General features: G+C 39.3%; 1 protein-coding gene across 4 annotated transcripts in view; it reads left to right on the top strand.

The window, feature by feature from the left end:
- Positions 1 to 13,643, top strand: part of C1QTNF3 (C1q and TNF related 3) — a 110,155-nt gene that overhangs the window by 80,181 nt on the left and 16,331 nt on the right. Inside the window, exons 2-3 of one of the 4 annotated variants that reach the window (XM_058170178.1) lie at positions 6,713 to 7,054; positions 11,680 to 11,788. In XM_058170178.1, the coding sequence (XP_058026161.1) occupies positions 6,740 to 7,054; positions 11,680 to 11,788 (424 nt within the window). In that variant the 5' untranslated portion in view covers positions 6,713 to 6,739. Of the gene's footprint in view, positions 1 to 6,661; positions 7,055 to 11,679; positions 11,789 to 13,643 lie in introns of those variants that run through there. The other 3 variants (XM_058170177.1, XM_058170179.1, XM_058170180.1) reach the window with 3 other exon arrangements.

A 13,643-nucleotide genomic window follows, 5' to 3' on the forward strand; every position in this document is an offset into this window, starting at 1 on the left:
GCTCTAGCACATTCACAGCTGGACTGCAAGGATATATATGTCCATTAGATGGCAATAGAATAGAATAGAATAGAATAGAATAGAATAGAATAGAATAGAATAGAATAGAATAGAATAGAATAGAATAGAATAGAATAGAATAGAATAGAATAGAATAGAATAGAATAGAATAGAATAGTTGGAAGGTCTTCTAGTCCAACCTCCTACTCAGGCAGGAAACTTTATATCATTTCAGACAAATGGTTGCCCAATATCTTCTTAAAAACTTCCAGTGTTGGAGCATTCACAACTTCTGGAGGCAAGTTGTTCCACTGATTAATTGTTCTAACTGTCAGGAAATTTCTCCTTAGTTCTAGGTTGTTTCTCTCGTCTATATATAGATATAGAGATAGAGATACATATGCATATATATGGGGAGAGAGAGAGAGAGAGAAGTCCTATATATATGTGTGTGTGTGTGTGTGTGTGTGTGTGTGTGTTTTTCGTATATAGGTATGTAGGTCTTGGCATTTTCGGGTCTTTTCCCAGGTAAGCTTGAGGGTATCTTGGTGACGTTTCGACGAGGTCTCATTCATCATCTTCAGGCTGGTGTCTTCGGCTCGAGAAGCACGAAGCTGAAAGCACCAGCCTGAAGATGATGAGTGAGATCTCGTCGAAACGTCGCCAAGATACTCTCAACCTTACACGGGAAAAGACCCGAATATGCCAAGACCTACATACCTATACACATACCTATATAGGAAACACACACACACACACACACACACACAATTGTTATATATATATATAACAATTGTAAGTGGATCACAAGCTTCCTAACAAACAGGAAGCAGCAGGTGAAGCTAAGCAAGATCACATCAAATACCTGTACAATTAGCACAGGGGCCCCCCAAGGCTGTGTGCTCTCCCCACTTCTCTCTGTATACCAATGACTGCATCTCCAATGATCCATCTGTTAAGCTACTGAAGTTCGCAGATGACACAACAGTGATTGGTCTCATTCGAGACAATGACGAATCCGCATATAGATGAGAGGTCGAACGACTAGCCTTGTGGTGCAACCAAAACAATCTGGAACTGAACACACTCAAAACCGTAGAAATGGTGGTAGACTTTAGGAGAAACCCTTCCATACTCCCACCTCTCACAATACTAGACAACACAGTATCAACAGTAGAAACCTTCAAATTTCTAGGTTCTATCATATCGCAAGATCTAAAATGGACAGCTAACATCAAAAACATCATTAAAAAAGGACAACAAAGAATGTTCTTTCTGCGCCAACTCAGTAAGCTCAAACTGCCCAAGGAGCTGCTGATTCAGTTCTACAGAGGAATTATTGAGTCTGTCATTTGCACCTCTATAACTGTCTGGTTCGGTTCTGCAACCCAACAAGAAAGACACAGACTTCAGAGGATAATTAGAACTGCAGAAAAAATAATTGCTACCAACCTGCCTTCCATTGAGGACCTGTATACTGCACGAATCAAGAAGAGGGCCGTGAAAATATTTACAGATCCCTCACATCCAGGACATAAACTGTTTCAACTCCTACCCTCAAAACGACACTATAGAGCACTGCACACCAGAACAACTAGACACAAGAACAGTTTTTCCCCGAAGGCCATCACTCTGCTAAACAAATAATTCCCTCAACACTTTCAAACTATTTATTAAATCTGCACTACTAATAATCTTCTCATCGTTCCCATCACCAATCTCTTTCCACTTATGACTGTTTGACTGTAACTTTGTTGCTGGCAATCCTTATGATTTATATTGATATAATGACCATCAATTGTGTTGTAAATGTTGTACCTTGATGAACGTATCTTTTCTTTTATGTACACTGAGAGCATATGCACCAAGACAAATTCCTTGTGTGTCCAATCACACTTGGCCAATAAAATTCTATTCTATATAAAATATTATATATATATAAAATTGGTATGTGTCTTCCTCAATCTCAAGTCCTTGACCACAAACCTGGGAGTTTGAAGAATTCCAGTAGTGCAGGGAGTCCTTGACTTACATTGCTAATTGAGACAGTTGTTAAGTGATTAACTGCAGTTTTTAAGTTAGTAACATGGTTGTGAAGCAATCTGGCTTGAGAGTTGATAGCTTCCTCCACCATGAAACTGTCTACATCGTAATTTATTGAAATATGGTGTAAAGAATTAATTCGCTTATCTGTGATCACAGAACAGATTGAATTATATACTTCACTGTTTGGGTGGTTCTAACACTTTGATTCACAAATCAGCCAAACACATCTCAGTTCCTTCTTTATGTCTGCTGTTTTTAAGAGATCAGGGTCAAGCTAGTAGCCATCAGCACAATTCCTATGGTAGTAAATTCTGTAATGTAACTATATCTCTGAATGAAAAACATATCCTTTCATCTGCCCTATTTTTTCCCTACTCTTCAGTTTTATAACATGATCCCTTGGCTCTAGCATTAGTAAAAGAAGTTAAAAGTGTCTCTTCCTCCACTTTTCTCGTACTGAATCCTCTAGTTCAAACTATCTCTTTTTTCTAAACATTGGCAGAGTTCATACATTAGTAAGCCTGGCTTCTTTTAAATTTATTTATTTAAGATTAATTTGTATGCTGCCTGACTCCAATGATTCTTGGGGATTGGCATGCAAGAATATTGTTTTTTTTTTAAAAAAAGGATACAATCAGGAATAAATTAAGGAAGAAAAGATAAAATAAAGAATAATTTGTTGGCTTAAACCCTACAGGCTGATATGACAAATCTCACTAAACTAAAACTGATTAAAGCAGATTATGGCTTAATATGATGAATGAAACCAGTCACTGGGTTCCTTCCCCCTCAGTCACTTTAGCATATTTTTTTTACTGTATAGGATTCCCTGCTGTCCAATATATTTTCTTCTTTAAAAGCATTCATTGGTATAAAGGCATCGTTTTTCTTCCAGGCTCTTTCTGAGATGATTTCCCAACAGGGAGTTCACATTTTTCATTTGGTCAATATTTTCATAGAATTGCAGAGTTGGAAGCAGTCAGATTTTGGGGTGGGGTGGGTGGGGAAAGAGGAGATGCCTGGAAGGTCTAAATTTCTGCAAACTATACCTAGATGTTGGTAACTTGGACTACATCTGTGGGGGCTCCCACCCTCTGGAACGAACTCCCCCCAGGACTTCGTCAACTTCCGGACCTCCGAACCTTCCGTCGCGAGCTTAAAACACACTTATTCATCTGTGCAGGACTGGATTAGTTTTTAAATTTGTGGGTTTTTTAATGGGTTTTTATCATTTATTCTAAATTTTTAATCTCGGCCAATTGAATAAGTCTTTTAATTGTATTTTAATAGTATTTATATTGTAATATTATTGTTTATTTTATCTGGCTGTGAACCGCCCTGAGTCCTTCGGGAGAAGGGCGGTATAAAAATTTAAATAATAATAATAATAAAAATAATAATACATGATAGGAACTTAACAATTCTGTGATTAGCTTCTCAAAAGTTAACTGCAAATATGGAGGATATTTTCTGAATCAGGGTCCTAGAGCAGGGTCTCCAACCTTGGTCCCTTTAAGACTTGTGGACTTAGCTGGCTGAGGGACTCTGGGAGTTGAAGTCCACAAGCCTTAAAGGGACCAAGGTTGGAGACCCCTGTCCTAGAGTGTATTGAGAGGAATATGATATTTCCTTTAAATGTTTGTTTCCCCTCTTCTCTTTCTTACATCTATTGCATTTGGAATCAGCAACATATTATAGTTTAGTTATCCACTTGGAGCAGCATATTAATATCCATTTTATTAATAATTAATTAATAATCAATACCATTAGATTATCTAGCTTGGTATTTTCTACACTGATTAAGGGAAGCTCTTTTAGGTTTCAAGCTAAGGTCTACCAAGTGTTGTGGTATGTGTTATTACAATCCCTTCCAACTTCTCTCTCAGAATGTCTATCTTTGGGTTTTCTATCTCAATTTGGTGAAGAAGACCGTTGGAAGAAATGTCCATCAGGGTTCAGTTCCAAGTGGGGAGAAAGACACTGGAAACATGGAGACTGCTTGAAAAGATGGTTTAATAGTGGACAGGGCCACTTGGTTTTGAGGTCCTGGGCAAAAAACTCATGGGTATGTTGTGTGTGTGTGTGAGAGAGAGAGATTTATACCCACTGTTGGGCTTTGAATTTGAGCTTGTATTCTAATTGGTTGTCAGACTCCCATGGAGCCATGAAGAGGTAACTTTGTAAATTGTCTTTTGAGTCCCAGGCTTGGTTGAGCCTTGCTGAGTGATGCAATCTCCCCAGGTGCCATGTGGTGAGTTCTGTTGTTAGATGGATAGAGGGATAATCCTCTCTTTGTTGGATCTTGGACAGGGGTCAACAACCTTAAGCACTCAAAGAGCCACAAAGGTCCTAACTGGAAGCCCCCGGTTCAATTCTGGAGCTGACCCGAACTTCGGTTCCCCCACCATAGAGTCTCCTCCTAGCACGGCATCTTTTCCTATGCTGACCAGAAGTCTGGTTCTTCCCCTCACCATAGAGTCTCCTCCTAGCGTGGCATCCTTTTACCTCTACCTGTCCTAACCAAAAGCCCTATCAATTGTGGAGCCGACCAAAGAGCCACATGCTGCTCCAGAGATGCAGGCTGATGACCCCTGATCTTGGGTGAGGGCATTTGCTTATGAATAGACCTAGCTATCTTTTTATCTCTTAAGTGCTGACCTCTGCTGTGGGCTATTGAGAGTGTGGGGGCTATTAAGAGTAAGTCTGCTTCCTGCCTTAAAAACATGTTTCTCCATTTCTCATCCATGGAGGTATAATATTCTGCCTTTATAATATTTCCTAGAATATTTCATTTTTCTAGGAGAGGGATGGGTGCTAACTTCCTACAAGATGTATCCTGTAAGATTTGCAGGAGTTTATTTTTCACAGAGGTGTTTCTACAGCTGATTAATATTTATGTCCTTTTTATTCATGGGTAAAAATTCTGAAAATGATTATCAACAGTGTGCCATGTTCAGAACGGAATTCCAAAATGCTTTCTGTCAAGCAATCTGTTGAATTCCTTAAACAGAACAGCAAGATCAAGGAAGCAAGATCACAAGTACTATCTTTAATGAATTATGTTCAGAGGGTTCTCAAAAACCTTGAAAATTGAGATAAAAGTCTTTCAGCCCTCCTTTATCATAGAGGTCATTAAGGCAGGATCTCTCTGAAGCTTTCAAATCTTTCTCCCAAGCTGTTTATATGACAGGCTAAGAATCAATTTCTCTGAGATGTCTGGAGTAACTTCTCCCATCTGCTAATCCTTTGTCTCTGAAGATCTTCTCCTCCCTCCTGCGCCTCAGGGCAATCTCTCACACAATCCATTAAATGTGAGGTTCATCTGGGATTCCTCATCTGATAGAATTGGAGGGCACCAGCTTGGAGAAGTCTGTTCTTAAGAATCTGGGGCTGCACCAGTGGTGGGTTGCTACTGGTTCGCATCGGTTCGGGTGAATCGGTAGCAGCGGCAGCAGGAGGCTCCACCCACCCACTGTGAGCATGAGTGAATTAGTAGCGACGGGATTTGGAATCCGCCCCTGGGCTGCACGTCTCTCTTTTGCTATATCTTATGCATGCATGTATGCATATAAATATAAATGTGGGCATTTAATAGATTTGGAACAGAAGGTAGTGATTTTCTTGGTTGTTGAGCTTCAAGACAGACGATGTCCTCAAATAGAAGGGTGTAGATGATTGGTAAAATAGAGGACTGTAGATGTTCAGTGAAATTGCTCCGTTAGGATAAATTTCTTAAGATGGAAATGTTTAGAATGTTGTCTCTTGTATTTTTAGGGTCATAGGTGTTCATTTGTGGATGAAAGTTACAAATCTGAAGACCAGGATAATTTTATAGGGCAATATTATTTAAGAGATTCAACCACATTTCTTAAGTACATGGTCATTTATCTTTCTTTGGCAGGAAAATCAAATTTGGTTTGGCAATTGCCTTTAGGAAAACGTTAAAAATTAGAAGAGCGTACATGGAACCAACCAAGATGGTTAGTTGGAAAAATGATGTTTTATACTGAGAACTGGGAATCAGTAAATGCCTAAATCTAACCGTTTTTAGGTTGTTTTCCCAATATTTTCTGAAGTCGTTTAAACACAGTAAGAAATCTAGTTGATAGGTAAAAATCTCTTCCCCTTCCATTCCTTCATTTCTTAATTGGCAAATCAAATGTACACTTGGTTTCAGATTTGCCTGTAGCTGGTAAATAAATGCAGCACTGTTTCCAAACTCCAGATTTATTTATTTTTTAAATAATCTGAGTGGCTAGCCTCTCTATATCTAATCAAGAAGCCTAAAGCATTTGCCATATGAGCTTCATTTCATCACGCTAAAACAGACCAAAACCCCTTCCCCCAGTTAAAAAGAAGGAATAACATTTGTCTGTGCCCCCCAACAGGAACCACAGCTGTCCATTAAATGTGGTGGACATTTCCAGCGTGCAAATCAATTTTTCTGGTACAGGGGAATGTGGCGAATAATGACTGGGTTGTTTCCGGAAGCATGACTGATTTGGGATGAAGGTTTCTGCCTCTCTGACATTTTCACAGGGTAATTTATTACACGCAGCATATAAAATGATGGTCACCAGGTCTTGCTGGCACACTCGGTGGAAGAAACGTTCTCCAAGGCTTCATCACATCAACAGCAAGGGTATTTTTTTTTCTCTCCTAGCAGAAGGACCTCACTCTACAGGGGCTAGCAATGTTGAGTCATATAGCATCAAAGGATAACCTCAACTGGAGTCTCCTGCTTTTGCTTCTGTTTCTTCATTTTTGCCTGGGCCAAGAAGAAAACATGGAGGTGAGCAGAAGAGATAATAGTCCAGTGGCCAAAGTTTTGGAGAGCCACCACCAGACCGGTCATAAAGGTTCCAGCAGCAGGGAAAACTTGAGACAGCGGAGCCAACTGTATAAGTGGACGGTTGAGGCAGTTGATGGTAATAGTCCTTCTACTGACCAAAATGCCTTGAAACCAGACGTAGATGATGTAGCACAGACTACTTCATACAGAGTCCAGGTACTCTGAATTAATCTTCTAAGATACTATTAAGAAAGTATGTGGGCATTTTATTAACATTAGCACTACCTTTTTCAGAAGCAACAAGTTCCTAATGAACTCATCATGCTATGCACAGATGTCTTTCAGGATAGGATTTTTCTTTTCTTTGAGCTTAATTTTCCATACAGATGTTTTTTCACCCCTTTATGATTTCAACTATCTTTAATCTACCTATAATCCAATTTATGCATGTTTATTTATATGTTAAGTCCCAGTGTATGGATTTACATCTTAATGGGGCAATCCAGTCAATGTTTTAAGCATTTCAGATCATAGTAAAAATTAGGGACTTATTTTTAACTTTCTACAGATTGTGCCATACTGATACATTAGAAATGTTATGAGAAAAGTATCTTGTATTGGAGCAAATTTTGTTCAAGATGCATGGGGTAAATCCTCATGTTATAAACAGATACTTTTATCAAACAGGCTGTCAGGTGTGAAGAAAGACTGCATACTTCAGAGGAATAAGGAAAAATTCTCTGTATCTCAATATTTTTCAATGCATCTTCTATGTAAATTTGCATAAGGACTGTAATTTGCGCAAACATTTATTTATTTTATTTATTTTATTTTATTTATTTATTTGTCAAGCATATATAAGATAACAGGTAAAAGTATAAACATAATTTGAACACATGAAAAGAGTAAGAGTAAAAAGCAATATTAGGACAGGGACGGTAGGCATGCTGGTGCACTTATGCACTTACAGATCTCTTAGGAATGGGGTGAGTGAGGTCAACAGTAGACAATTTAAGGTTAAAGTTTTGAGGGTTTGGGGAAGAAACCACAGAGTCTAGTAGTGCATTCCAGGCATTAACAACTCTGTTACTGAAGTCATATTTTCTGCAATCGAGTTTGGAGCACTTTACCTTGAGTTTGTATCTATTATTTGCTCGTGTAAAACTGGAGATGGTTCTTAATTGAAGGTAGAATTTATGCAGAGGATTCTGTTCATAAGAATGGCAAAAGATAACACTTAATTTTAAAGTAGAGAATATGCTTAATAATTGAAATAAGAGAATATGTTTTATAATTTAAATGATTAAATGCACTACCCTATAATCCTTTCTCAGCTCAATAGATGTTAGACACCAGAACTACTGTGCTTATTGATTCTGTTGTTATTACATTTTTAAAATCACTTAATTAAAACCAGCCTTACTGTATGGAATCTACTTCAAATACAGTAGAAGCAAGTATGGTAGTTCAGGCTGTTCTTTACATGACCAAAACTACTTTATCGAAGAATTTTCAGATAGTAGGTATTAGAGATGGGCCAGTGAGTGTGATCAATTCATACACATTAATTTACATATGGCCTACCAATCCTCCAAACATTTAGGATCCATATTGTAATTTAACACCAGTTACATGGTGGGAAAGAGATCAGAATGTTCTCCTAAGGCTAAGCAATGCCTTGATGTTAATATAGGTAGCCGTGACAGCTTCGCTTTTGTAATACTCTGTTTGTGAAAGAACCAGGTGCGCATTCAAAGTTGCAAAGAAGTCTTTGGATTGTGCCAGTTTTTTCCTCCTACTTCTTTTTTTAAAAAAATTGACTACTGACAGCAGCAACAGTTTTAATTCTTGCCATGCAGGTTTTTTTTAGTACATTAAAGTAAAGGTGAAGGTTCCCCTCACACATATGTGCTAGTCATTCCCAACTCTAGGGGATGGTGCTCATCTGCGTTTCAAAGCCAAAGAGCCAGCACTGTCCAAAGACGTCTCCGTGGTCATGTGGCTGGCATGACTAAACGCCAAAGGTGCTCTGTTACTTTCCCACCAAAGGTGGTCCCTATTTTTTTACGTGCTTTCAAACTGCTAGGTTGGCAGAAGCTGGGACATGTAATGGGAGCTCACCCCGTTACGTGGCACTAGGGATTTGAACCGCTGAATTGCCGACCTTTCGATCAACAAGCTCAGCGTCTTAGCCACTGAGCCACCGTGTCCCTCACTTTTTAGTTTATTATAGCCCTTCTAATAATTATTTTCTGTGCTGAATAAAATGTTTGTATAAGAAGTTTTGGAGGGCAACAGGTTCAAATAACATAGTTCTTTACCCAAAGTGAAGACGATGTATTATATTAAAGAGTATGAAGAGATAGGCAAAGTACTTTTCTTGTACTGATTTTGAATTGTTTCCGTGTTTAAACTAATGCTTTTCTTGGCAGAAAAGGAGTTTTCAATTGGAATGACATTGCACTTGTGGTAGTCGGTATTCAGTACCTACTGTAGTGCTTTAAGCTCAGTTAATAATAGCTAAGCAGTCGCAAACTCTTAACTTTATTTATTTATTTATTTATTATTTATTTATTTATTAGATTTTTATACCGCCCTTCTCCCGAAGGACTCAGGGCGTTTTACAGTCAATTAAAACAACATAAACATAAACAAAAATTAAAAACGTATTAAAAAACTGATTATAAAATGGCCAGATAGATTTAAAACGAAAGTAAAACCATCCTAAAACCCCACTTAAAAATTTCATCAAGCTAGCCCCGCACGGTGGAATAAAAAGGTCTTGAGCTCGCGTTTAAAAGACCGGAGGTTGGGGAGTTGCCGCAACCCCAGAGGCAACTCATTCCATAGGGCTGGAGCCCCCACAGAGAAGGCCCTCCCCCTGGGGGCCGCCAGTTGACATTGTTTGACTGACGGCACCCTGAGGAGACCCTCCTTATGGGAGTGCACAGGCCGATGGGAGGCTATAAGTGGCAGTTGGCAGTCCCGTAAGTAACCCAGTCCTGTGCCATGGAGTGCTTTAAAAGTGATAACCAACACCTTGAATTGCACCCGGAAGACCACCGGCAACTACGCAGGAGAGGTGTTATATGGGGGCATCGCGATGCCCCTTCTATTACCCGCGCAGCCGCATTCTGGACCAGTTGGAGCCTCCTGATGCTCTTCAAGGGGAGCCCCATGTAGAGAGCATACAGACATACATTAGGGCCAACATCTTGACTTTGTGGACCATACCCTGTAGATACTCTGTGAGGTGGCCTAACTGTGAAAGCAATTGTGCCAGGCCCGTTCTTTAATTAAAGCTACCATATCTGGGCTGCAAAAAAACAGAAGTCCACATGCAGTCTTTTTGCTGCCATTTAGATATTGTCTATATTTTTGCAGCCCAAAATATAGAACTATATTCTATGATATAGTTCTATTTTTCCCCTTAATGGATGGAGAATGGAATTTGCCTGGGGTTTCTTCCTAAGAAAATAAGAAGGAATAAGTTGTCAGGGCTATGATGATTTAAAGCTGACCAGCTCTTTAAGACTGAGGATGAGTCAGCAGGGTTATTGCCCTTTAAGACCCTGCCTTTATAAAGGAGGCCATTAGAGGGTGTCTCTCTCTCTCTCTCCTCGTGTATCATGTTCTAGCTCCATTGTAGTTCTCTCTGTGTAGAGTTGAAGATTGCTTGCTTGACTGATATGTGCCTGGCTTTGCTTAGCATGTATATGTATGTATGTGTATATGTAGATATATATATATGACTTGTATATAAAACACTTTTTGTAATGACAAAACCTTTGTGTACTGTATTTTGCTCCTGGGTTGTCTCAAAATAGTAGTCGCACTATAAACAGTCTGACTTAAGTTATACTCAATTGCATGTGCATACTGTTCTCTGAAGCAGGGGTCTCCAACCATGGGAACTTTAAGACTTGTGGACTTTAACTCCTCTGGGAGGAGTTCCAAGTTCCAAGGTTTGAGACCCCTGCTCTGAAGCATTCTGCTGTTGGCTGGAGCTGCCTTTTAATTAAAATAGGACAGCAGATTTAATATGTTATTTGTTTGATCCAATCTTTGCCATGCCTTGTTTTTCAGCTGCAAGCCACCAACATTTCTCTCTATATGTCATTAAGAGACACCCTGGCTTGCTATTGATGGCCCTGAAAGAAAGCCTTTTATTTATCGCCAGATAGCAAGTTTATAGAAAAAAGAAGCACTGCAGAGATGGAATCACCTCTTTATGCAACAACGAAGGAATGGGGCCCCAAAGGTGCTTTTTTTTCAAGAGGGCCCTGGACTTTCTGTTTTTTTTCTTTGAAGATGTTTCGCTTCTCATCCAAGAAGCTTCGTCAGGAATGGGGTCTATTGCTGCAGATAATCTGTTACAGGTAGTCCTTGACTTACAACCATTTGGTTTAGTAACCATTCAAAGTTGCAAAGGTGCTGAAAAGAAGCGACTTACATACACACTTCGTTGCACTTATGACCATCACAACGTCCCTGTAGGCACATGATCAGAATTTGGGCTCTTGGCAACCAGCATGGTGATTGCAGAGTCCTGGGATCACGTGATCACCATTACAATCTTCCCAGTTGACTTCTGACAAGCAAAGTCAACGAGGAAAGCAGGATTCACTTAATGATCACATGCTTCACTTAGCAACTGCAGTGATTTGCTTTGTGACCATGGCAAAAAAGGCTGTAAAATCAGGCACGACTTGCTTAATAACCACCTTGCTTTGCAATGAGAATTCGGCTCCCAATTGTAGTTGTAAGTTGAGGACTACCTATATTAATATATGCCGTAACTGCGATATCCTATAAATTGTCTTTGACCGATGTGTTTACAGACACCACAGAGTGGGCCTCAAAGCCCACCGGAATGCGGCTGCCGGGGAGATTTTGGATTTCGAGGTTATCAAGGCCCACCTGGACTTCCAGGACCTGCTGGAATCCCAGGTAAATAATTAGAAAGCAATTGTATAATGATGAACACTTGAAGGGGTTGCTTGGTTTCTGTGGCATCTGGAATACTATAGTGGCATTCCTTATCCTGCTCCTTTCCTCTTGGCTTATTCCTTCAGTCTCTTGAATCAAATGATGTTGAGACTCTAGAAAGAGTGTAGAGAAGAGCAACAAAGATGATTAGGGGACCGGAGGCTAAAATATATGAAGAATGGTTGCAGGAACTCGGTATGTTAGGTACAGATTGACTTCCATGGACCTTACTTCACACTTAAGTGGTCAGTAGAGGGGGCGTGCATAAATGCACTAATGTGCCTATCGTCCCTGTCATTGTATTTTTATTCTCTTATTCTTGTTCTCATTTTTGTTTGACAAATCCAAATAAATGAATGAATGAATGTCTGGTTTAATGAAAAGAAAATCTAGGGGTGACATGATAGCAGTGTTCCTATATCTCAGGGGTTGCCACAAAGGAGAGGAGGTCAAGCTATTCTCCAAAGTACCTGAAGGTAGAACAAGAAGCAATGGATGGAAACTAATCAAGGACAGAAGCAACCTAGAACTAAGCAGAAATTTCCTGACAGAACAATTTATCAGTGGTACAACTTTCCTCCAGAAGTTGTGCGTGCTGCAGCACTGGAAGTTTTTAATAAGAGATTGGACAGTCTCCCTGCGTACCTTGCCATTAGCTGAGCTTCCTTGGTCCTGTCAACATTTGGCCTTCTAAAAATTAAATCTTAAAACATTGTGAAACCAATGTGCTTCAGTGCAAAATGCCGAATAATGGTTGACGACGTCATTTTGCCCATCAGCAGCCAAAAGGAAGTGGGAGATAGAATGGATGGCAACAGCCATGCTTGTAAAACACTATTTTGTAATTGCTTAAATTGTCCATGTCAGGGGCCGCGGTGTGGCTCAGGCTGTAAGAAGCCTGTTATTAAAACACAGCTGCCTGCAATTACTGCAGGTTCTAGTCCCACCAGGTCCAAGGTTGACTCAGCCTTCCATCCTTTATAAGGTAGGTAAAATGAGGACCCAGATTGTTGGGGGGGCAATAAGTTGACTTTGTAAATATACAAATAGAATGAGACTATTGCCTTACACACTGTAAGCCACCCTGAGTCTTCGGAGAAGGGCGGGATATAAATGTAAATAAATAAATAAATAAATAAAATTTCGCAAACAGCAAACTCCCCATGTATCGTTTTGCAAGAGTGCTCTCAGTTTATTCTCAAAACTCCGATGACCTACCAACCCTCCAAACATCTGAGGATCCATATTGTAATTTAATACCACTGAGATAGTGGGAAAGAGATCAGAATGTTCTCCTAAGGCTAAGCAGTGCCTTGATGTTAATATAGGTAGCCGTGACAGCTTCGCTTTTGCAATAGTTCATTGTAGCCCTTCTAATAATTCTTTTCTGAGCTGAATAAAATGTTTTTATAAGAAGCTTTGGAGGACGACAGGTTCAAATAACAATAAATTTACTCAAAGTGAAGACAATTTATTATACAGCTAAACTGTAACTGCATTAACCAAAATGCAAGGTTAGATTTCATTTAAATGAATAGCAATGCCCATAAATTCTATGGATTTCTTGTTTCATACCATAGATCCGCAAATGACAAGGCATGAGGAGAATAAAATGGAATAAAATGATGTAGTGTATTAAGTTAAAAAACATGAAAATGTTCTTTGAAAGATACTGACGTAATTCATCAACTACAGCAATTAATTAGGTACTTTAATGTGACAGACAAATGAAGAAAACTTAGTTCTGTGGCTATTATACAACTTTAAATAAGTTGCAACATATTTATTACATTACAAAGATGTAAGTTACAACAGC

This window comes from Ahaetulla prasina, chromosome 2 (genome assembly GCF_028640845.1).
Source record: "Ahaetulla prasina isolate Xishuangbanna chromosome 2, ASM2864084v1, whole genome shotgun sequence".
Classification (NCBI taxonomy): domain Eukaryota; kingdom Metazoa; phylum Chordata; class Lepidosauria; order Squamata; family Colubridae; genus Ahaetulla; species Ahaetulla prasina.